Raw genomic sequence first — 23,379 nt, 5'->3', positions numbered from 1 at the left:
AGTGATGGTTTTATCAATAAAAGCATGTTTTTTATGTTTCGGATTAATTGTTCAATTGCTTTTTTTATACTGTGAAGATGTACTGCATTAAATCAACACATAGTGGACATATGCTTTTTATTTCCAAAACCTGTTTAGCACAAACTCCGCCCCACAGTCGATTCTGAAGATTGTGTCAATCACAGTGCCGATCACCTACATAATGCTACACAAGATACTAAACCCTAAACCTACCCAACAACCTTAAACTGTTTTTTTGTTGTTGTTGTTGTTGTTTTGGTGGTCACACATCCACTATGTATTGTATTTAATGCAGTACACACTCAGAAAAAAATGTGTAAAAATTGTACCTTTAGGGATACAAAAGATTGTCATTGGTGCAGTACCCTTAAAAGGACATCTTTGTAGCTGTTGTACCCCTAAAGGTACAGTTTCTACACTTTTTTTCTGAGAGTGTACGTCACTGCACTACAGGCTTCAGTGAGGACATCTTGAAATACTGGGCTGCTTTCTTCTGCCCACAAATCTGTGATACTCCTGCCCACAAAATGACATACAAATTCTGGACACGAGGGGGCAGCATTGTACAAATATCATCAAATTATTCCTAAAGTTTTTTTTTTACTGTATTTGAACTAAGAAAAAAAAAAGATTATTATATAATTATATTTAAACAAAGCATATAACAAGAAAGATATATCTGAATTAATCAGCTGATCTTGTAGGTTAAACTAAAAAACAGAAATGAATTAAAACTGTGTCACACTGCATGGTTTCAGCTTTAGGTTTAAAGCAAATGCATTGTTTTTGAAAATTACAGAAACAGAAATGAGTTTGTGAAGAGTAAAAAAACATCTATGAACATGACTTGTTATGCAAGAAGCAATGAATACAAATAAGAAAATAAAAAGTATTATTCAAATATAACCGCTTAAATTTCAGTTCTGTAAAAGTGTGCCAAAAGTCATGGCTTTGATTATCAAGGAATGTATGTACTGATAAACTGTGTGCTTTTAATAGTTAAATTAAAATGCTATCATTATTTACTCACCCTCATGTGGTTCCTATACCCAGTATGTGGTTTTGTCTGTGGAACATAAAGGGAGAACTTTGTGAACAAAGTAGTCATGCTCCAAAAAGGACTAACAACACCTTAACAGTGGTCCGTATGATTTGTGCACTGAATTTAAAGTCTTCTGATATCAAACAATAGCTTTGCATGGGAAGCAGACCAAAAGTTCACTGAAAATCATTCCTATCTCCTCCACAGATCTATAAATTAAAGGTGCCCAAGAATGCTTTTTCACAAGATGTAATATAAGTCTAAGGTGTTGCCTGAATGTGTCTGTGAAGTTTCAGCTCAAAATACCCCATAGATTTTTTTAAATTAATTTTTTTAACTGCCTATTTTGGGGCATCATTAACTATACTGATTTTTTCAGCGCGCCACCCCTTTAAATCTTGTGCTCCCTGCCACACGAGCTCTCGAGTATATTACAGTGCATTTACAAAGTTCACACAGCTAATATAACCCTCAAATGGATCTTTACAAGATGTTCGTCATGCATGCTGTGTGCATACATCGAATCATGTGAGTAAAGTATTTATTTCGATGTTTACATTTGATTCTCTATGAGTTTGAGGCTGTGCTCCGTGGCTAACGGCTAATTCTACACTGTTGGAGAGATTTATAAAGAATGAAGTTGTGTTTATGCATTATACAGACTGCAAGTGTTCAAAAATGAAAATAGCGACGGCTCCGTGAATACAGTAAGAAACGATGGTAACTTTAACCACATTTAACTGTACATTAGCAACATGCTAACGAAACATTTAGAAAGTCAATTTACAAATATCAATAAAAATATCATGATATCATGGATCATGTCAGTTATTATTGCTCCATCTGCCATTTTTCGCTGTTGTTCTTGCTGGCTTACCTTGTCTGTGCACAGATCCAGACGTTAATACTGCCTTTCCTTGTCTAATGCCTTGAACATGGGCTGGCATATGCAAATGTTGGGGTCGTACATATTAATGATTAATGATTGATGTTACGTAACAGTCGGTGTTATGTTGAGATCCGCGTGTTTTCCAGAAGTCTTTTAAACAAATGAGATTTACATAAGAAAGAGGAAGCAATGGGTTTTGAAACTCAGTGTATGTCTTTTCCATGTACTGAACTCTAGTTATTCAACTATGCCGAGGAAAATTCAATTTTTTATTCTAGGGCACCTTTAAATTTCATTCTTTAGTCTGCATATAATGCCACCAAAGAATGTGAGATTTTCAGTGAATGATTATCTAGTATGACTTAATATAATGACAGAACACTTTGAATATGTGTTCACAAGTCATATGGATCACTTTTGTGGGGATTTTATCCTTTTTGGAGTGTTCAAAACTATCTCCTTATCTTAGCTCGGTTCACAACGGTAAGCTTGAAATAATGTTTTATGATAAAAGCGACCTGGTGGATTTCCGCGGAAAATTCGAGCATGCAGCAGTTCATCTTTGCATCATTATGTCACGTCCGTAAACAGACAGGAAGGAGTCCAGGCTAGTCGACTATTTATCACGTGAGGATGCTGCTTGTAGCGGATCATTTACAGCCTTTTCTCACAGCAGCTGAAATAATTAAACTTATCATTTTGATGGCGGATTGTAATCCAGAAAGATCCAAATGACAGTTATCAGTGACAACTGGAGATTCACCCGTAGTCAAAAAGCAAAAGACTTTAGATGGCAGAGTGGCTACAGAAATTGAAATCTACAGGTAACACTATAGGCCTACACTAAATACACATAATCACGCAGTGCTGATGTTGTTAACATTAACAATTTGAGAACAAAGTATAACAACAATAATAATTTGCAGTTTGGCGTGACCTGAGCTAAGCGATCGTTAGATTTAATCATCATTGGCAGCGCGATTTATTGTAAGCTAATGCTTTCCCCCTCAGTTGGTCAGAACAAAAGTGGCAGATATATTACTTGTTCAGATGACATTTTCCGGTGAAAATTCCCACATTGGTCATACTTCAAGGCAACAATCTGTGATTCTGAAGTACAGTATCCACACTGATATGGTTACTGACAGCAAACATTAAATTCATCCGCGCTGATGAGTCGTGCCGATGCACAACTCACGTACAGATAATAATTCCACATATAACTGCAATTGCAGGTTTCAAACAGAGATGGCCACAAAGAGGAAAAATGCCGGACTGCAGCTTTAAACATATCAAACATTTTTGGAAGATTCTCAATTTAAGCCTTCATTTGACATTTATATTGTATGGACACAGTATAAATAGACAAATACACACATGACATGAGAGCAGATGAGAAAATAAGGAAACCCCTTTTAAATATAAAACTAACAGAGTATTTGATCCCATTTTAAGGACGATAGTGGTGCTTTTGACACATGTACATCTCACATTAATAATCATCCTGGGCCTAAATGCTATATATATATTTTTGTGCATATTTATATATAGAATGAGAGACACAAAAGAGTATATTAAGCACTATTAACATATCCATTTAATGCTGCACTATAATTGATTTGTACCTCACTTTGTCATTACTTTACTTGAATCTGTGTCCCATTTGTTTTTATTGCATGTCTCATGTATTGTTTAAAAATGGTTGTTTGTTATTGTGAAATCTTGTCTTTTTATTTTTACATTTTTTTTATATTCTGTCATCAACATTCTAGTCACCAGCATTTCGATCTAGTCACCAAATTTTGATTATCCTCATTATCTATAATTGACCTGTTACTTTTAACTTCAATAATGGATTTGCAATTACTAAAATAAATCACACCTGGATTCTTTCTTCAGATTGTCTTTAGTATTCGTCTCTAGTCCACTGTGCTCACCTAGCATTAAAATAGCTCAGAGTTATTATATGCATTTAAATATCTCATTAAGAACAGAATACAATTCCCTTGTTGGTTTTGAAAGTAATGATGAATTTATCATTTCTTTATCTGTATTGTCCAGAATGTGTCAACATTTCTGATTCTGAGAGGTTTCCTGATGTTCAGCTTAGGGATTATAAAATAAAACTGATTGAATGCCCAAATTCAGAGTTTACATCAATACATGAGCGCCTACTGATCTTGGATTAGCATTTGTTATGATGAACTTGTTTGGAAGAAGGTCACGCATCATGTAGGATATGTTGCGCATATCCCATTGCCAGACATAACTACTGTATTAGTTGGCTACTCTATTTTTACACTTATTGTCATTTTGACCATATCTAGGCATTTCAGAGAGCTGATGCTTTCCTGTTGCAGGCTATATTTCCCAGGAAATTACAGTCTGGTTTAACCCAAGCATCTGTCAGGGTGCTTGTGTTTTATGTGTGAGCAGTAGATTTGTGTTATTTGCTCTAAAAGAGGTGGTGTGACAGATGTTGGTCAGATTTGTGGGGATATTAGAGTGGGTGGGGGAGACGCTTATCTGTAAAACTCCTGCTGTCCCTTTAATCCTCAGAGCAACACAAGCGTCTTGTTTGTCTGCCTCCCTCTCAGACACACGTATTTAATATGTCACTGTGTCACTTTTTATCCTTTATTAAGCTGTTTATGTCTGTCAGTTCATTACAGGCTAAAACAGTATTAACATATGAACAATGAATTAGGAAGTCCTACCACTGCTCGTTCTCGCGGTCCCGTACACGAGCGTTTAGGTGTCCGTTACGCTCTTTCATCACCACCTGAGATTCGAATGAGTTTGACAAGTCCCGTCAAACGCTTTCTTGCGTCTTATCATTGGTAGCTGTCAGTCGATCGACAGCAGGTCTCGACCAATGAGCGCACAGGAGGGCGGGGACGTCAGACTGTTCTGGGAGGCTCGTGGATGTGGACTGGAGCTCGTGCCGCTGCGCTGAGCTGGGTGAAAATACGTTAAACCTGCCGTTAGCTTTAAGCTAGGCGAGCTTTATCAAGTCATACGCGACAGAATAGATTTAAACGGTTATTGAGAGGACCCAAAAACTTGAATGAGATTTTATAAGCTCGAGTGTGTAAAAAATAAGGCGAAAGATTTATAGTTTGGACGCAGGCTAACTGGCTAAGTGAGCCGTCGGCAAGACCCCACCACCCAAAGATTGAAACGGAGATTAAAGCCATCATCTAATCTATTAAAGAGGATAACCAATGTCACACACACCAATCCTCTAAAGCAGCGACGCCAATGAACTGACAGGTAGGTCGCCAGTGGTGTTATTTTATTTCAACCTAAACACTGTTTTGAAAATATAATGCTAGCTGTCATGCTAATAGTCCTGCCCAGCTGTGCTACAACTAGTTATGGTTATATATCAATCTAATGCTTTCATGTTAATGTATTGATTTCTTTTAACATGTGAGTCATTTATTCTGGGCATGTCTTTGCTGTCATTCCTCATGTAGCAAAATAAGTCGTGTTTTCAAGGGGGTGACTACAGACTGACTTTGCATTGACATGTACCCGCTGCAGTGTTCAGATAAAAGCCTGGAATGTGCGTATTAAATACCATTTTCGATGGAGTTTCACTGAGGTAATCGATCGAGGCCCCGTTATGCTCCGCGCGACGCCAAAGCCTTGACCGCACGCTCAGTATTGGCGTCGCGAGGATTCATGTTAGGGCCTAAACAGTGCAGCTGCAGCGAAACACACCCAAAAGACACACTCACCGCCTCAAAGTAAGACAACGCGCCTCACTGCTTTTTGATTCCTTTTAGCCATTTAATCGTGTCACCTGAGCATAATGAAATCATGTTTATCAGTTCTGCATGTTTTGTGTTTTAGTCAAATGGGAGTCATTCATTTTCATCAGATCACCTGCTTGTGTAATTTCAATTTCAGTTCAACGAGTGAAGAACACCAGTCAAATGAAATTATAACCAGCTTACATACTCTCTTATGAATGAAAACGTGCTGAACTTGAGATTATGAGCTGTGTACGTGAAAATCAAACGTTTTCTGGCTGTATTCCAGTGTGATTTACTAGTGTTAGGTCGTATAACTAGCTGTACCAGCTTGGATCTGGTGTTTATCTTTGTTTCTAATTGGAGTGCAGAGGGGTGTGTCAGGGAAGACTGGAAAATGAAAAAGTTCAAAAGGGTATGTGACAGATCTCTCTCTCTCTCCCCCTTATTGAATCAAAGAGTGGCTTTGCTTCACTCTCACCATGTGAAATTGGCAGGCATAGAGTGGATTGTGGGAAATGCAGGTTGCCTCAGTTGGCAGGGAGTGTAATGCCACATGGCTTTAGGTTTCAGTCATTCTGTTGTGTTAGTGGACAGTGAGGAGGAGCAGAGAGGGAATTTGCATAAAAAGGGTTTAATGAAGTGGAGGGATCGGTACAGTTTTTGTGTGACCTAGGCCTGAAGCATACTTTTACATAAATGCATACTATAGCTGTGTAAGCATAATTTTGAGCTGTTGCATTTTGAAATGTCATGCCTAATGCAACCTAATTCTTAGGGCTGTTCAAATCTAAATCCATTCTCATTCTTAAACTTCTAGATGTTTACAAAAATCAGCTCGTTCTAAAAATAAGACATTGCAACATGTTGATATTACTTTACTTTATACTTTATTTGTCCCTGTTAAGGGCAAATTGTCTTGGGCAATACAGGTAAAGCTCTAAAATTTTATTTAAAGTATTAATTATTATTATTTATAATAATATATTATTATTATTATTATTATTACATATTAATAATATTAAGATAATAATATATTATTATTATTATCTTAATTGAGTTTTTGATGGTTTTCTCCTGGTTGACAGATATGCACACATTGAATATGCCACCAGATTGTCTACTCTGTAACACTGTTTCCTAACTAAATGCGACACATGATAAAAGTTTTCTTTTCTATGGGTGTAAAAATACATCCGAATGGATTGATGAATAAATCAAATGACAAACAATATGCTGTATCGATGCAACCCATACAAAAATCAATATATATTTTTATACATGTATACTAGAACACTTGTTGACACTAAAATGTCAAATTGGACTACTAAAGTTCTACTGTCAAATAATCAAACTACAAGCAATAGCATAAATCAATTCAATAGAGAAAAGACACCAATAAAAGAAATGTTGCTCTTCAGGTTTTTAAGTAGGTCTAACAGTATTTCTGTACTCTGGTACAGAAATTGAAGTAATCAAATTTACCCTGCATATAATCCTTGCTGTATAAATTAAATAAAGAGTAATCCTTATTGAAGTTATAAAAAGTTATTCAGTCAACAGCAGTGAGTGATTTTTGTCTTTTTGTTGTTTGATTAACATTAAAAACAACAGACAGAGAGCAGGAATATTAGGCTGCTGTCACTGTAACCCATAATGCACAGATCCAATATACTCTGCATACATGTGTTGTCTTTCTCAACTGAATTTGTCTGTTTAAGCTTAAGAAGACTTGAAAGCAAACACAATTTAATATTCACACGCTGTCTGAGATGCAACTTTCTGTGTGCATGCTTTGGATGTGTGCTCACCACTGATCTTAGTAAATGACTGGATTGCTCATTGCGTTCTAAACTTCCAGCAGGCAGTGAAGCCAATAGAAATGTTTGAGCGGCCATCTTACAATTCTCTACCATGCTGAATTAAGGCGACAGCGCATTGAAATAAACATATATTGATGCTAAAATCTAGTAATTTCACCATAGATGCATATATTTTAAAGCCTACTCTGTTTCAAAGTCAACACATGGCTTTTTGCCTCAGGTAAAGCAAGGAAAACGACACCTTGCATGACATTTAGGTAAACAAAGAGACATAATGATAGCACTTGTCTGTTTGTGGAGGTGGAAAAACTAAGTTCTTTATGACCTGTAGGATTTCTTTAAAAAAAAAAAAATAAAAAAAAGGGAAAGAAAAGATGTCGGCTATTTTTGTCTGTTGTATGTTTTAATTTAAAATGTTTGTGATTTTAACATTGCCTATGTGTTTGTGATATACAGCCATGGATCGGTTGCGCACTTCAAACGCGGCATATGTGAAAGCACAAGAGCGTGTGCTGCCCCTGCATCACATACTTACTGCAAAACATGCACTGCATACACACTGCAAATGTATGCGTAAAAGTATGCATGAAACGGGCATTATTAGAGCGCTGTCAGACACACACCCGAATCGTATGCACAGAAAGCTGCCTCTCGGACAGTGTGCAATCCCGGTTCTCCCACATTTTTTTTTAATACAAATTTTCTATAAAATAAAAATTACAATATTATTTTCTAATTATTATAGTTATGTTTATCGTTATTTTTTTATCTAATATTTTTTTTAATTTATCATTAAAAATGTTTTAATTTTACTAATGAAAGTTATTACAATAGTAATATTTTGCTTGCTGAGTCGTTGCTGGGTGCCGCTGGTGTGTGTACGCAATACAATGTGTTCAAATTTGAAAGAACTAAAACTGGATTTTTTTTCTGATTTGTTTTCTGATTTGATATGTTTCTGTTGGCTGCATGAACTTATCAATTTGCTTTCTCACATCACTAGTTTTTAATAGGCAAATTTGCTGGCTAGCGAATACATAAAAGTGAACAGCTGTATATAAATAACTAATTAACTAACAAATAGATGGTAACAAACATTGAGGTTGCAACCCTCTAGGGACACACTGAAGCTTGAATCGCCATTGGCTAGTACATTTTTTATTTTACTCTCTAGACTTTTTACATTGAATGCAAGAACAATGCAAATGAAAAATTCTACATAAATATAATATAAAATATAAATTGCAAACCTTTGTAAAGTTAAGTAAACAGTCTGTAATAAAATAAGATCAAATAATCAAACTTAGTAGTTGGCCAATATTGTTTTTTTGATGGCCGATACCAATATCTTCGAGAGCAGGGTGGCTGATATAAAGCCGATATATAAGATATATAATTTATATTTATTTAAATTAATATTTAATGAATTAGAAATAAATATTAAAATAAACACGCTTATACTTTATATGGCAATCCTATTACAGTATTTTTCACAAACAAAGTAATTGTTTAAAAAGATATACATCCTATTTATTCATAAATTTATATCAGTGTGGCAACGCAAATGTTTCTCTGTCAATTAATGGATGCACTACAATTTATAAGACCCATGAATATGTCATAGTGACAATAATGAAAGTAAAACCAAGAGACTGGTTGATGATTAATTTAGGGCGTTCTTGTCTTGTTGACTCATTGTTTTTCCTTTTTCTCTTTCACTTAACACAGTCCATTCCATGCCTTTCCTAAATATTGGTCAAAATATCAGCCAGACTATTTCCTGTCTGTTGCTGACTCAGCTACCTGATCCAGTAGTTGATATTGGCTCTGACAAAGTTACTTGCTGTAGGATGCATTGCTCCATTGGATGCCGATCTAAGATCAGACTTTTCCAAGGCTATGATCTTATGTTTTGTCTACAAAACAAAGCTGTTCAGATATTCAGCTCCACATTGAAATGCTTTGGAGTGTTGTCCCTTGGACCTTATGCAGGGTTACACAACTATGGCAATTTTAGACCAAACCCTGGGTCAGGTTACCAAATGTCAGGCATAGCTAAACTGATAACAAGGCTTCCTGAAATTGGTTTGAACTGCTTGGCTGAACAGGCTTAATTCTGCAAATCTTAAAACAAAGGTTTCCCAAAACTTATATGGCCGTGCACCAAGGTATTACGGTTGTGTGATATACAGGTACTGGGAAAATGCAGGTATACATTTTATTTCAAATGGTACGATTTCTTGATTTTGCTAATTTTGGTACTTATGCTGCTTATGCTCCAAAGTTCACTGTTAGATGGCCTTTTGCCACCCAAACGGACACGAAACTGGCAAATGTGACAACATGGAAAAAGCACTTGAATCTCAGTCAACACTCAAAACTAATGTTTATACTGGCATTTCCAATGCATTTCAGAAACGATCTCCGTCTACACTACATGACCAAAAACGCATGTCACATGACTGTTCATGCACACTGGGCATGTGCATACAAGTGTAAACCATTGCCTCTTGCTTGTAGGTAGCTAAAAAAAATCCAGTTTAACTGCACAATAGGTGCTAAAAAGAACCACAACGTCAGCAAAGCATGCAGTTCCGCACTAGTGTAAACAGGGCCTTGTTTTCTTATAACACTGATCAATTCACATACACAAGATCATATTGTTTAAATAACACGAAAGCTCTAGTGTGCGCTTGACACGCTAGAACTAATGATGTTTAGTGAGAGTAGCCTATTTCTTTTCTTTTTAGATATTTCAAACTTTCTATAGATATATTTCTCATGTCTGCGAGGCAAGCAGCCTATGTGCTGAGTTTCGGTTCATTTAGCCTATAAGACGCGCTCCAGTTTCACGCGCCAGTGATCATGCCCGCGCATCCATGATTGTATTGTCTGCTGTATTTGCTTCTTATTTATTAAATCCAGGCAATTGGTTGATGAAACATTGATTAAAATGAAGATACAGAGAGGCTTTCTATAAAACAAAACTTAATGAAGTGGTCAAAATCATGTCTGACCCATTCCATGACTCCCGATATTGCGCATCTTATGATGCATCTTACTCATGGTGTTCACTTTTCATAATCAATTAAATGAATTTAAAACGTAACATAGGACTATTTAAACATATATATATATGAAACTACATTTTCTTTAATGGCTACCAACACGTATAGTACAGTACAGAGAAATTTCATAAGCAAGAGCGGATCATGAATTATTTATTCTTAGAATTATATTTAATAATGGGGGCATTCATGTTATTTGACATATTTAATTTTTTTTAAAGTAACGCAATAGTTACTTTCCCTGGTAATTAGTTACTTTTATAATGATGTAACTCAGTTACTAACTCTGTTACTATTTGTGAGAAGTAACTAGTAACTATAACTAATTACTTATTTAAAGTAACGTGCCCAACACTGATAATATCACCACCATATTGAGAAAGCACATGAAATCTAAACACCCATCGAATGAGGAAAGACCGCTGTCCATTACTGCATTCACGACAGGTAAGCAGCTGTCAGTTATCTCTGGTGAGCCGAGATAATAACTTATCTGATAGCAAAATGATTTTGAAACACATGCTTACTTTAAGTTTCGTCGAGGGAGATGTATTTACTAACAGAAAACACAGTGCTGCTGTTAAAAACTTAGCTTAGCATTAACATTATCTTTGTGTCTCTGCAACGTCTGCAGCTCCTTTTATCACCTGAGATTGTGGGTATTATTGTTTTTCTCAACATGAACATGTGAAACAATATAAACACGATAACCATATACTGACTGGAGTGTATTATGTACGTTACATTTTGTACGATAACTGGCGCTGTCTGCTTTATTAGTGTTTTCCCGTTCACGGTGCTTGAGCTAAAATGCTTTTGTTCTTTACATTTTTTAAATTTTTGTTTGCATATATTTAATGCTTTCAACTAAAATAAAACCTTAAAATATAATTTAAGCATGTTGTGTATATTGCCTAATCGTAAGCTTGTTACGAAATCTTGAATATAAAAGGAAAAAAACGTCTTTCTCATTTAACATAATTTAAATAAACGAATATTCGAATATTCGTTTTTTTACGAGCCCAAATATTCGAATACAGTATTTTGGAAAAATGCCCATCGCTACTATTTACATTCACATAAGACATAACTGACTGTGTTAATGTGAATACTCACCAAGACATTTGATGTGATAATTGTGTTGATTTAATTTGCTAATAAACATTTGCGGTAATTTCCCGCTTTATAAATGCGAAATATTTAATATCGATACTACGGTATTAGATTTTGGTACCAGGCCGAACCCAAAATTATGGTATCGAGCCATCCCTACAAGGTATATTAGTGATCTCCTTGTGCCATACTGTCCTGCTAGGGCACTTAGATCTTCGAATCACTTGCTTTTAATGGTGATCAGGCCTTTTCTGAGGTTGGGCCCAAGCTTTGGAATAGTCTCCCCTATCATGTAAGGTCTGCTCCTTCATTGGACATTTTATGGTCTACTCTTAAATCTTATTTTTATTCTTTAGCTTTTGGATGTCTGTAGCTGTTGTTTTTATTGTGTAGACTTGCTTATGCACACTGTAGCACTTTGGATCAATTTATATTGTGTTTAAATAAATAAAAATGTTGTTGACCATAGACTGCACTATACTTTTGCATTTGAAACACATATGCATAATGCCAGCCTGTAGTCTTCACTGGCTATCCGCAAGCAATGTCTACATGTCCCACCCTCAGACACTGTAGTTGTTGCTGAGGCCAGGAAGATTTTGATTCATATTGTCGACATGTTGAGGAGACGCTGTTTTCAGTACTGTGAATTCACTTCGCATGCACTTCCAAAGGATGAGGACTTGGCGCAAAAAACTGACATTGTCGTTCGTATCACTATGTATCAAGCACTGAGGAAACCTCCAGAGCTGAAATTCAGATATGGTAATAGGCATTTAATTTCCAACACCCGTTGTAACATCGTGTCCTAACCTGATGCAATGTGACACACAATAAAAGTTATCTTTTCCATGTTAATCAGAGTTTTTGTCCTAACTAGCCGTGACAACAACACAAAGTATATGGCAATGATAATCTCAGGTACTGTTTATGTGCTTTATTTAATGTTAAAAGCATCTAATGTGAGTTTGAATATCATTTGGTGTCTTTTATAGCTGTATTGATAAAGGATAATTCACCTCAGATCTTTAAAATAAATTAAAGGAAACCAGAATGTTCAAACTGTCAACTCATTGTGAACAAGTGTTTTCTATGACAAAAAAAATGTTTTTTTAATAATGTTAAAATGGTGAAATATTCATGAATTTGATTATGTACTTAGCCATTTTGTTTCCGAATGCCGGGAGCTAATTTTGCTTAGGTCGCCATTGGCGACCATACAAATTCACACGTTATGACTGTAAAATTTTAATGTTATTTGCGTGTTCTGTGACCAGTAGCCTATCACATCATTTGCTGTGTTGACGTAATTAAATGAGATGCTAAATTAGAGCGCTGAAATATGAACGGGTAGGGAAAAATTTCACACACCAAACCAAACCGATGCCAAAGAACTAGAGCTGATGAAAGCCTGCGTAAAGGAGACAACTGCCTATTTCTTCATATAAATTCATCTATATTCATCATCCAAAAGGAGAAACCGGCTCTACAGACTGCAGATACACACACAATGCAGCGCGTGCTTACCGTTTCAAATTTCAATCATGCTGATCACTTTCATTATTCCTCTCCACTCATGTACATCAGATAAATTTAAGGTCATTAAAAGTCTTCAGTACCTTAAACAGTATAAAAAGAGTATAAACAATAATTTCAAGGCATCTTATATTTTGTGGATGGAAAAACAAATCGTGATACTCTCTAATGCGCTGCATGTTTTAAAGTCAAAAGATGGCCGCAGTTGCGCGTTCTTCAGAGCAGCTTGCATTCAATGATTAGCGCACATTTGTCAACCGATTGCTTATGAACTAATGCTAATCAATTATCACAAAGTTTTCTTCATATTATTTATATTATATTGTGTTGTAAACGGTTGTAGCAACGTAATATTTAAATCCTCATCTGAATTTGAATGAGCTGCAAAAGTAAAGCACAGACATTTCAAAATAAGAGTCTCGCTGTATTTCAAAGTAATTCAAGTCAAGCATTACGTATATTAATTGCCCCTGTTTGCTATTTGGTTACACAAACCAAATTCATTATATTTATATATTTATTTCCATACATTTATATTTATTTTAATTTGATTCAAAGTAAACTGTTGTAGCTTTAGAAAGGAAAGACTTAAGAATATAATTTGGCACATATTATTCAATAGTAAGATTTTACTAGCGTCAGGGTTATTATAATTGACTAAAACCATTAAAAACATTTGTATTGCTTGAAATAAATGTTAATACTAAAAAAAAAATCCATATATGAAACTGTAAAGGGGACAGATATAAACAACAGGATGACTAAAAGTAAGTGATTTAAAAATTTAAGTTCATTGTTGTGTGGCTCGTAAAACAATTATTTGGCGCCTGTTTTCCCCCCCTATAGGATCCAATGGCTCCTTAATACATTTTTTTGTCTGGAGCCCTGATAGGGGCACTTTCAAAGAGGAGAATGTGTGTTTCAATGTAATAGCAGTGGAATAACATTAGAACTGAATGCTTTAAGACCTGACAGAACTGTAATTTGGGTTTGGTTTCTTAAATTGTGTAATGAGAACAAATATCACAATCCTGTGTTGAAAGTTAATTTGGTCATAGCACTTCTAATGAGTCATAAAACGTAGGTTTGGCCATAATACTAGTAAAGTAATTATACTGAAAGATCAAATCATGTTATTTAGCTGCTTTCTAGAATGCTTTAGCATTTCAAGGTTATAGTTAGTCTGTCTCCTTTTACCTATGGTAGTTTATTATTAATATAGCATTTTAAAAGAATAGTTCACCCTGAAAAAAAAATTATATCACATGATATCTTACAAGTATTTTTTGTTGTTGTTTTGCTGTCCCTTTAAGATTAGACACAGTAACAGTAGTCTCTTCCTGGAGGTGTTAGTTACTGTATTGAATTGCTATTCTGAATTGCACCTTCACCCCTTTATTCATTAATTGATGAGGACATCTGTCAACCACCACCTAACTGCTGTTACTTTAACATCCTCCTCCTTTATTTTCACCCATCTCCATTTGCAGTGCCATCTCTCTGTTGTGATTGTGTAGTTAAAAATGAACAATGTCATTGTCAGACAAAGTTCAGTTTTATGTATAATAAAGCCCCCATGACATCAAAGGTTTTTCTGAAAAAGGTTTTTCACTCTAAAAAAAACATTTACTATTATTTACTCCATTTACTTATTTACTGCATTTTTGGTGAAACATTTTTAATGTGTATTTGTGGTTCTTGAAACAGATCAGTTTCATTCTCCATTCTCAAATATTTTCATAGAAATTTCACAAATATATTAAGTATATTAAAAAAAAAAAAAAAAAAAAAACTAATCGGTTAGTCAAATACTAAATTCTTTTAGTGAACAAAAAATTTAATTTATCTGTAAATTTTAGACAAAATTAACTGGATTTTTAATCAGTTATTTTGGTATGTTCAATTCAAACCAAGTAAATGATATTCAGAGATATTAAGTTAATAAATTTAATTATTACTGTGATATTTACTAAGCCACAGAACTTTTTTTTTTTGTAGTGAAGGGCATCTATATGTTACTCCTAAAAGTCGGCTTTTATCAGATTGAAATGTGTACAGGTGCACAGTTCAGTTGTGATAGTATCACTATGTACATTGTTTTGTGATGTGTGGTTTCATGATGTAGTTGGCAATACCCAGCTTTGCAAACATCCAGACATCACCTTTGTTTGCATAACATTTGATAGTGAAAGCTTATGTGATGTCATCTCAACAACAAATGTGTGTTTGGTTAACAAACAGAAACTGGTTGAGAGTTACCCTACAGATGTCTCTGTAATTAAGGTGAGGCCAAGGTTTTTCTTTTTTTGGTTTAATGTCAGCGAACATGGTTTGTAATGTCACCACTTTGAATGTTTGGACATTCATTTTAATGTGGCTCGATGTGTATATTCTAGGTCTGCAGCAACTCATTGATAAAATAAATGAAAATTGTCAACAATGAATTACATCATAGCTAAGTTTATTCTTAATTTAGTCTTTGTAATATCACAGAAGAAGGTTCTCTGTACACATCAGCTCTGCGCTTGTTAACAACTAAATTTCTATGAAAAAAAAAAAAAACTTTTGAAGGGTGAAAGGTGTCGGTCATCAGAAGCATGAGATCACTTTATATTAAATGCTTCAAGATTTTATGCATGCCAGTAAAATGAAATGCGTCAGAGAAAGGAAGCACAAGCATTTTAATCAAAACAACATTCATGTCAAATGTAGGTTTTTAATTAACATAATTAAATCCAATCTTATATGTAACAATTAAGATAAAGGATTCAAGTTTATCTTTAACTGCACATTGAAATGAACAATCAGTCAGTAATGATAATGATTTACGTACATAAAACTTGTATTTTGAAACACATTTTTGAAGGTAATTGTAACTTTCAGCTCAGAAAGTGAGTCATATGTTGATTCAGACTGGTCGAGACATGACCAAGTCATCTTCAAGTGCAGACTGGGTCACTCAAGACTTACCCATGGGTTTTTTATTAATAGGCGAAGTTTCTCCTTTATGTCTCTCATTCCTTTGACTGTTAAGCATATTCTGTTAAATTGACATTTTTATGATACTGATAGAAAAGGCTTTTATTCAGGAACATGTTTGCATGGAATATTTCAAAATGGATCACCCGAATGTATTTTAGATTTTCTGTCTTAGGTTAAGTTGAAATGTTTTATATAATGTAACTTTTATGAATTTTTATATTGACCTTTGTGTTTGCCATGTAAATATATCCATGATGCTAACATGGCATAAAAAATTAATAAACAAAAAATTAAAAGATTTGGTTTATAAGTCATTGGCTTATGAATTAGACTACAGTAGTCGCTTTTCCACTGTCAGGCCAGTGTGAGCCAGGGCTTTCAACGGGCCAGGCTGGGCTAATAACCTCGGACCTGTAGCACCGAGCCCAAAACCACGCTCCGTTTCCCTTTCAGGCCAGAAGCTCCGCAGCACTTCACTAAAACCCACCCGTATCATGCCTATATGGAACAAAGTCATTCATCATTTCACAAACAAATAGAAGTTTTATCAGAAAGATCACAAAATGACATGATAAAAGCGGCCATTTGTTGGTATTTTTGTTGTCTATTCAAAGATTTAAAAAAACAAACATTACTGGTTTTACCACAGTTTTACAGTGGTGCATTGATCCTAATGAACTAATTTGTGCCAAGGTTGCACATAGTCACAGAAGTGGTATTTACCATTATTTCACAAAACAAACAGCACACATAGACTAGGCCTACTTATTTAGTCACATCTGTTTCTGTTTATTTGTAGTCACAGGACAGTTTACATCACATTTAGAAAGAATGATCTTTACATATTTCTACATATTTTCCACCAAAAATATCGATCTGAGGAACACTCTCTCCAAGTCCCAATACAGTTATTTCTTCAGTCAGAGAAACAGAGGAAGCTCCCGAAAAACCAGAGTACTGACACAGATAAAACAAATACACGATTGTGATAGCCTATAGGTTATGATTTGTCTGATTTCTTTAAGCAGTCATATTTACCATGTTTACTATAGCACGCATAGTCTTATGCATTGCATATAAATATTTCTGCTTTAAATGGTGATCAGAGTCCACTTTGGTTCACAAACAGGAGTTATTTCGAACACTCGCTGCTGTCTGAAAGTGAGTTTTTAGCTAAAATGATTTTAAAAGTCTTTAATGCTGATGTTAGCTGGTATAGGAAATCATTTGCAGCGCTGCCATCGCCAGACTTGGATAAACTCCGTCTTTGTTCGTAACCACTCCCTCAAGCCCGAGCTGGCCTGCTTTGGACCAAGGTATTCGGTGGGCCAAAAAAACCCTAGCCGTTGGCCCCGAGGCCTAGACTGTGGAAACGCGACTGGCCCTGACACGCGCTAGCACGCCCACCTTTGGCCCGACAGTGGAAACGCAGCTATTGAGGACAACTACGATAGCCCACAAGGACAACTTAAATGTTATCATTTATATTCATAATTATGATGCAAATTAGTTAAACCTTTGTGCTTTCATACTGTAAATGGTCTTGTTTATTTAATTTCCACATTATATTGTGACCTTTTATATTTTAAGCAAATTTTTTTTCATTTACATTTTCGCACACAACTAGAATAAATTAAATAAACAGATGTTCTCATTGTTTAAATAAATCATAGGCAAATTTATTGTCCATGTCAGCTCTACTATTTAAAATTTTTTTTGACTCAGAATTCACATTTCTTTTCTCTTTTTTTGTTCTTTTCAGGTGGAGTTTATTTCCAGTCTCCCCAGCACAACCACCAGAAGCCCATCTTTGAATGAGTGCATGCTAACTCTATGAGTGTGCATATGGTCCACAGAAAGAGGAGATAACTCCACAGAGTCAGATAAGGAAGTGTAGGCATGGCTCGAGGCACTCCCTTGAGGCCGCGTCCCCCTGAGATCCTTATGTAATGCCTCCTCATCTGCAAATAGACATCAGCTGGGCCTGATACACTCATACAGGAAGTCCCTGAACTGTCCCAAGGGAGAAGTTGAACTCTTGTCCATTGTTTTCTCTTTGACCTCACCTCCCTCAATCTCCACATAAGCACCTGTGCATCCTGGGATTCCTCCGAGCTCCAACGTTTTCATTTCAGAATTGCTCCACTAACCTGGATCAATTCCCAGGAGTGTTGAGGCATGTGCGAGTGAAGTGCTGCTCTTTTCACCTGTTTTTGTCTCTGTGCAAGCTCCATCAAAAAAGGTGTTTTTGCCGAACCATTCCACTCATCGCAAAGACAATTTGATCTAATCAGCCATGCAGGTGTAAGCCTGTTTACTTGTGAAGATACTGGCCTGTTCTTTAAAACTAACCTGTTGGACCAGCAATGCTTCGACTCAGGAGAGAGACACACAAGGCTCCATTTCTTAAGGTGCAGTGTAGCACACGCTGGTTGAAATGAAGGAGAGACATTTTTATATCTTCTGATAGTGTGGATGGTGGGGGGAAACTGTTAGCGGTTGTGGCTGCCGCCTGATTCCTTCATTGTCGTTGCTCCCTTCAAAACTGAACTACACCAAAAATCCTCCTGTCCTTCCCTTTGTCTCTCGCCATTTCATTTTTTATATATATTTTGGTGAATTATTTAACTCCCATTCACAGCAGAAGAAAACAAAATTGGCAACTTTTGAAATCCTTAAACTGACTACAGTGCTGCTTATCAAAACACCGAACTCAAATAATATATTTTTTAAATATTTGTTAGCATTAAAAAAAAAAAACATAAACATTACTTTCCTTTACCTCTTATTTTATACAGTTACACCAAATCTTTCTCATAAAGTAAACAATTTACACATTTTTGGTTACATTTTTAAAGCACCACTGAAGATTTAGGCCTTGACGGTTAAAGTGGTAAGACATTTGAGGAGTTTTAAAAAAAATTATAAATTTATTTTTCCTTTTTTTGTGTTTTTTGTTCGTCTTTTTTTTCTTGGCATTTTATAGACATTTTTTCCTAAGCCTTTTAAGTTTTTTTTCTTTTTTTTTTCTTTTTTTTTTTACATGACCAAATAAGTAATATTTAGACTTTACAAACTACAGACGTTTTGAGCAATTTTTGTTCAGTGATTGGCTTTATACATTAAGTAATTTATAAGGGTCAAAAAATCAGAAACTTTAATTCAAGAATTTGCTAAAACCCAAAATTTCTTCAGTTTGATTTTTTTAAACCCTTTTTTAAATAATTTTTTTTTGTTTTACTTTTTCTATTTCTGTTTTGTACTTTTGAAACAATGCTCATCTTGTGGCCTTTTTCTATAATGCCAAAAGGACAACTTCTCCCATAGTCTTTCTTTTTCATTTGTGCTGTCTTAACAACACAAACGCACTCACAAACGGATAATTTTCCGGGGCACGCTGCCATCCTGCCCCCTGGGTGATGCCGAGCGGCAGCATGAGTGGGGGCGTGTCTGGACCCACTTCCCCACCCCACCCCACCGTTCCATCCAGACCTCTCCGGCCTAGTCGCTACGTGCCGGTCTCTGCGGCAACGGCCTTCTTGGTTGGAGCAACCACACTCTTCTTCTGCTTTACGTGAGTACACAAACACATTTACTAACACCGATTGCTGCAATCATTTATGAAGGATGAGTCAACATGTACTGGTGAATAACAGTGTGTTGCTGTACTATGGAGTGAATAATGGCATGTTTTTGCCTAGAACTCACTCAGAAGTACCAAATTAATCTACTTTGAACTGATTTTCACAGGCACAGAAAACTAAGATGATATTATATTCTCAGGGTCCTCCACTGAGACCATATGGTCACATTTTGCAACCCTTTTCCTGTTGGCGCGACTAAGTTTTGGTCCCATTGGTGAGACCACCACTGATAAGAGCTGCTATTTCTGTTGCATACAAGAAGCATCAAACAGCAAACGAAACAAAAGCAGAATGAAACTGCGCTACTCTTTTGAGCTGCGCATTGCAGACAGTTTATCAGTTCAGATCAATAATAGACAACCCAGCAGTGCTCAGAACAGGTACAACGTTATTACAAAGCACTGGGAGATCCAGTGAAAAAGTGTTTGAATTCACCACAGAATTAATAACATCGCCGTGTGATCTAGTGAGAAGCGTTCAAATTCGGTGCAGAAATCTGTTATAAACTATATCCGATCAAACAGCTCGGACGTGGAAACCAGGAGAAACATTGTACTATGAAAAAATTGTTAAATAAAGAATTCCTTTAAACAAATCGGCAACATTCACCATTGATTTAAAGGGGTCATGAACTGTGTTGTCTTATTGTTTTATAATATTTCCCGGGGTGCACTTATAATGTTAGTATGCTTTTTATATCAAAAATTGACATAATTAAGAATTAAAAGGTATTTTTCCTACCCTTATTTTAGCCCTTTGATTTGAACGTTCTATTTTAAGGGGCGTGTCTGCTGTGAGACTTCAGTGTAAACGCCCACTGCTGGGATTGGCTAACATCTTTGCATATCAAATAGCCAAGTATTCCTCTCAAAAACTTTTAGCACGTTTTTACTATTACAGCTCTCAGGGTTAACTAATCATGAAAAGTGTTTCTTATAGCATTACATTTAGATCTATGGCATTATATTTAGATTGTGGCATGAAAGGTTGCAGTGATGAACATTGTAGCTGATCACAGACTTGATGTTAAGCGCATGAAAGCAGTGATCTCGTCATTGCAACTCAATTTCTGCACACTAACGAATGCTTTCATCATAATTAACAGTGCAAATGCGATGTAACTAAGAGATTTGTTGAATAAAACGGGAGTTTTGGCACGAGTTCCAAACTTAGTCACTGATGAACTTGCGCTGTTTGACAGCTCTAGTGCGCACAGTTTGATTGACAGCTCCAGTGATTGTAAAGGGAGCGTTTTTTGATTTGACCGTTTAAATAATAGATTATTTTCGTCCTACTAAGAGAAACAACGTGAGGTTGACCGTTTAGTCACTGGTTTGACACAGATAAAGAACATCTGACTGCACATGAATCACTACATATCAGATCAGGCTTTAAAATAAACACTTACTTGTTGTTACTGTCGAGTCCATACCGAAAAAGGCTGTTTGCAAAGCCTGTGCCGAAACACAATTGAATTAACAAAGAATCCACAGTGAATTGTACCGAATACAAATGTTATTTTTAGTCCTGTGTCGCTCTTCTCTCCTTGTCATCTCACTAACATGCCAGTGGGCGGGGCTAACATTGCAGTGATGAAGTAGGTATTGATTACTTCTCCGCGGACGGCGTTTCAACTATTTATGTCATAGATGAGCACATTCTGGGATGAGTTGTTCGCTGGGCCTGGTGTCAATAAAAGCTTTTACTGGACTAACAAGGAAGAGTGGGAGTAAAATTCAAGCACTTTTGAAGGACTTTCAAGTGCTTCACACAACTTTTTCCTGCACTTCAATGCTCTAAATATGAATAATTGCATTGCAGGTCGATTTAAGGTGTGCCCCTAAATTTTCTGCTTGTGTTCCTAAAATTTTCAGTAAGGTCCTTCAGTGCACCTAGTAAAAAAAGTTAGTCTAATGCTTGGTATTGTGAGTTTGTGTATGTGTTGCTGTATGAGTATGTCTCTGACCTGAATCAATACTGAAATGGAGTAACACTAAGTTTGAACAAATGTAGATGTTCTTTGGGCCGGTTCACACAACATCACATTTTTAAAATACTCTGTCATGCGCAAGACATATAGAAATTGCAAATGCAAAAGACGTGAGCGCAACTACCACACGTTTACATTAAAAATGAATGGAAAAGTAGGGCAGTGGAATGGAAAATTATTTTGTGTGAACTAGGGTTGTCACTATACCATAAACATATTTTAAAATATTATACCAGCTGAAGTATCATGATACCAAGTAGTATCACGGTACCATGCAGTATTGTTAACTCACAATTCAAATCTACAAAATGAACCAAATTTTCATGCTCAGAACCGCAACAGTTCTGCTTTGATTAGAACTATTTATCATTGCCGAAATAGAGCGAAAACATCAATATTGACAATGTTGTTTCTAAAGTATTATTTAATATGATATTTTTGCTTATTCAACTGTTGTATAAAATCAATCACATTTGCAATTGTGCTGATATTAGGTAAAAACCGCGCTCTTTTCTTGTGTCATTGCTGGACTATCGTATTATTAAAAAAAAACAAAAAAACAAGAACTCATACAACAGCATTTTTGCGCCCATGTCTTAAACTCTGGGCTGAATGTGCATTAAAACATATTATTTATTTATAATGTTAAAATCACATAATGAGGATTAGGGATGGGTATTGAAACAATTTTCACAATTCGATTTGATTTCTATTCACATGCTTGCGATTCAATTAAGATTTCTATTCGATATGGATTATTTTGGATGTAGTATATCAGATACAGCACATGGCAAATTTTCTAGAGGAAAAAAATCTCTCAACTAATGCTGTAAACTTCACATAGGAATCAGTTGGTACTACATTACTATAATATTGAAGGTTAAAATTAACTTATTTAACACTTATTATAACACTTAAATTACACTCAATGATGTTTTTTATAGTAAAAAATAAAGTTTAGAATTACATAATCATATATGTACTCCAATTCGTTTTTTTTTTTTTGTTGTTGTTGTTTGTTTGTTTTTTTAATATAAACATTTAAATCGTGGCTGTCATAACTGATTTATAAAGAATTTTGATTTAAGAACATTAAAAATTATAATGAATGTGTAACGGTGCATATATTTATCAGAATGCTGCTCTCTAGAGTTCATTTTTCTAGCTGACTAACTGAATGTTTTTTCTGAGGTAAATGCATGCATACATGTTCAATTGAACGTTTTAAATAGTGTACCTGCAGTACAACATTACTTATGTTGCTACTGTATTTACGATACTATACCGTTTAAAAAATTCAGTGGCATCGGCAGTATTTTGAAGCTTTAGAACCTTAGCCTTAGAACCGCCATACTGTGGCTTCTTACTGATGTTATTCATGTTCATTGGGGAATGAGGGGTGACACAACATGCACTTCTCTTGATACCATGAAATAATAAATACCATTTTGAATTTTTCTCTGGGTATCTTTTATCACTGCTATAACTAACAACAATATTATACATGTTAGTT

The 23,379-nt window shown here is 35.5% G+C and overlaps 1 protein-coding gene across 2 annotated transcripts in view; it reads left to right on the top strand.

Moving 5' to 3' along the window:
* The first annotated feature begins 4,863 nt into the window (after window positions 1–4,863).
* Window positions 4,864–23,379, top strand: part of zdhhc5a (zinc finger DHHC-type palmitoyltransferase 5a) — a 37,869-nt gene continuing 19,353 nt past the window's right edge. For both annotated transcript variants that reach the window (XR_010896822.1, XM_067405299.1), the window contains exons 1-2: window positions 4,864–5,225; window positions 17,995–19,806. Coding sequence is in view for 1 of the 2 variants with exons in the window: in XM_067405299.1 (XP_067261400.1) it covers window positions 19,652–19,806 (155 nt within the window). In the remaining variant the exon portion in view is untranslated. The remainder of the gene's footprint in view (window positions 5,226–17,994; window positions 19,807–23,379) is intronic.

The sequence above is a fragment of the Chanodichthys erythropterus genome, chromosome 12 (assembly GCF_024489055.1).
Source record: "Chanodichthys erythropterus isolate Z2021 chromosome 12, ASM2448905v1, whole genome shotgun sequence".
In the NCBI taxonomy this organism is placed as follows: Eukaryota; Metazoa; Chordata; class Actinopteri; order Cypriniformes; family Xenocyprididae; genus Chanodichthys; species Chanodichthys erythropterus.
Note: the sequence above shows the minus strand (reverse complement) of the source record. Positions and strands in the feature narration are given on the sequence as shown.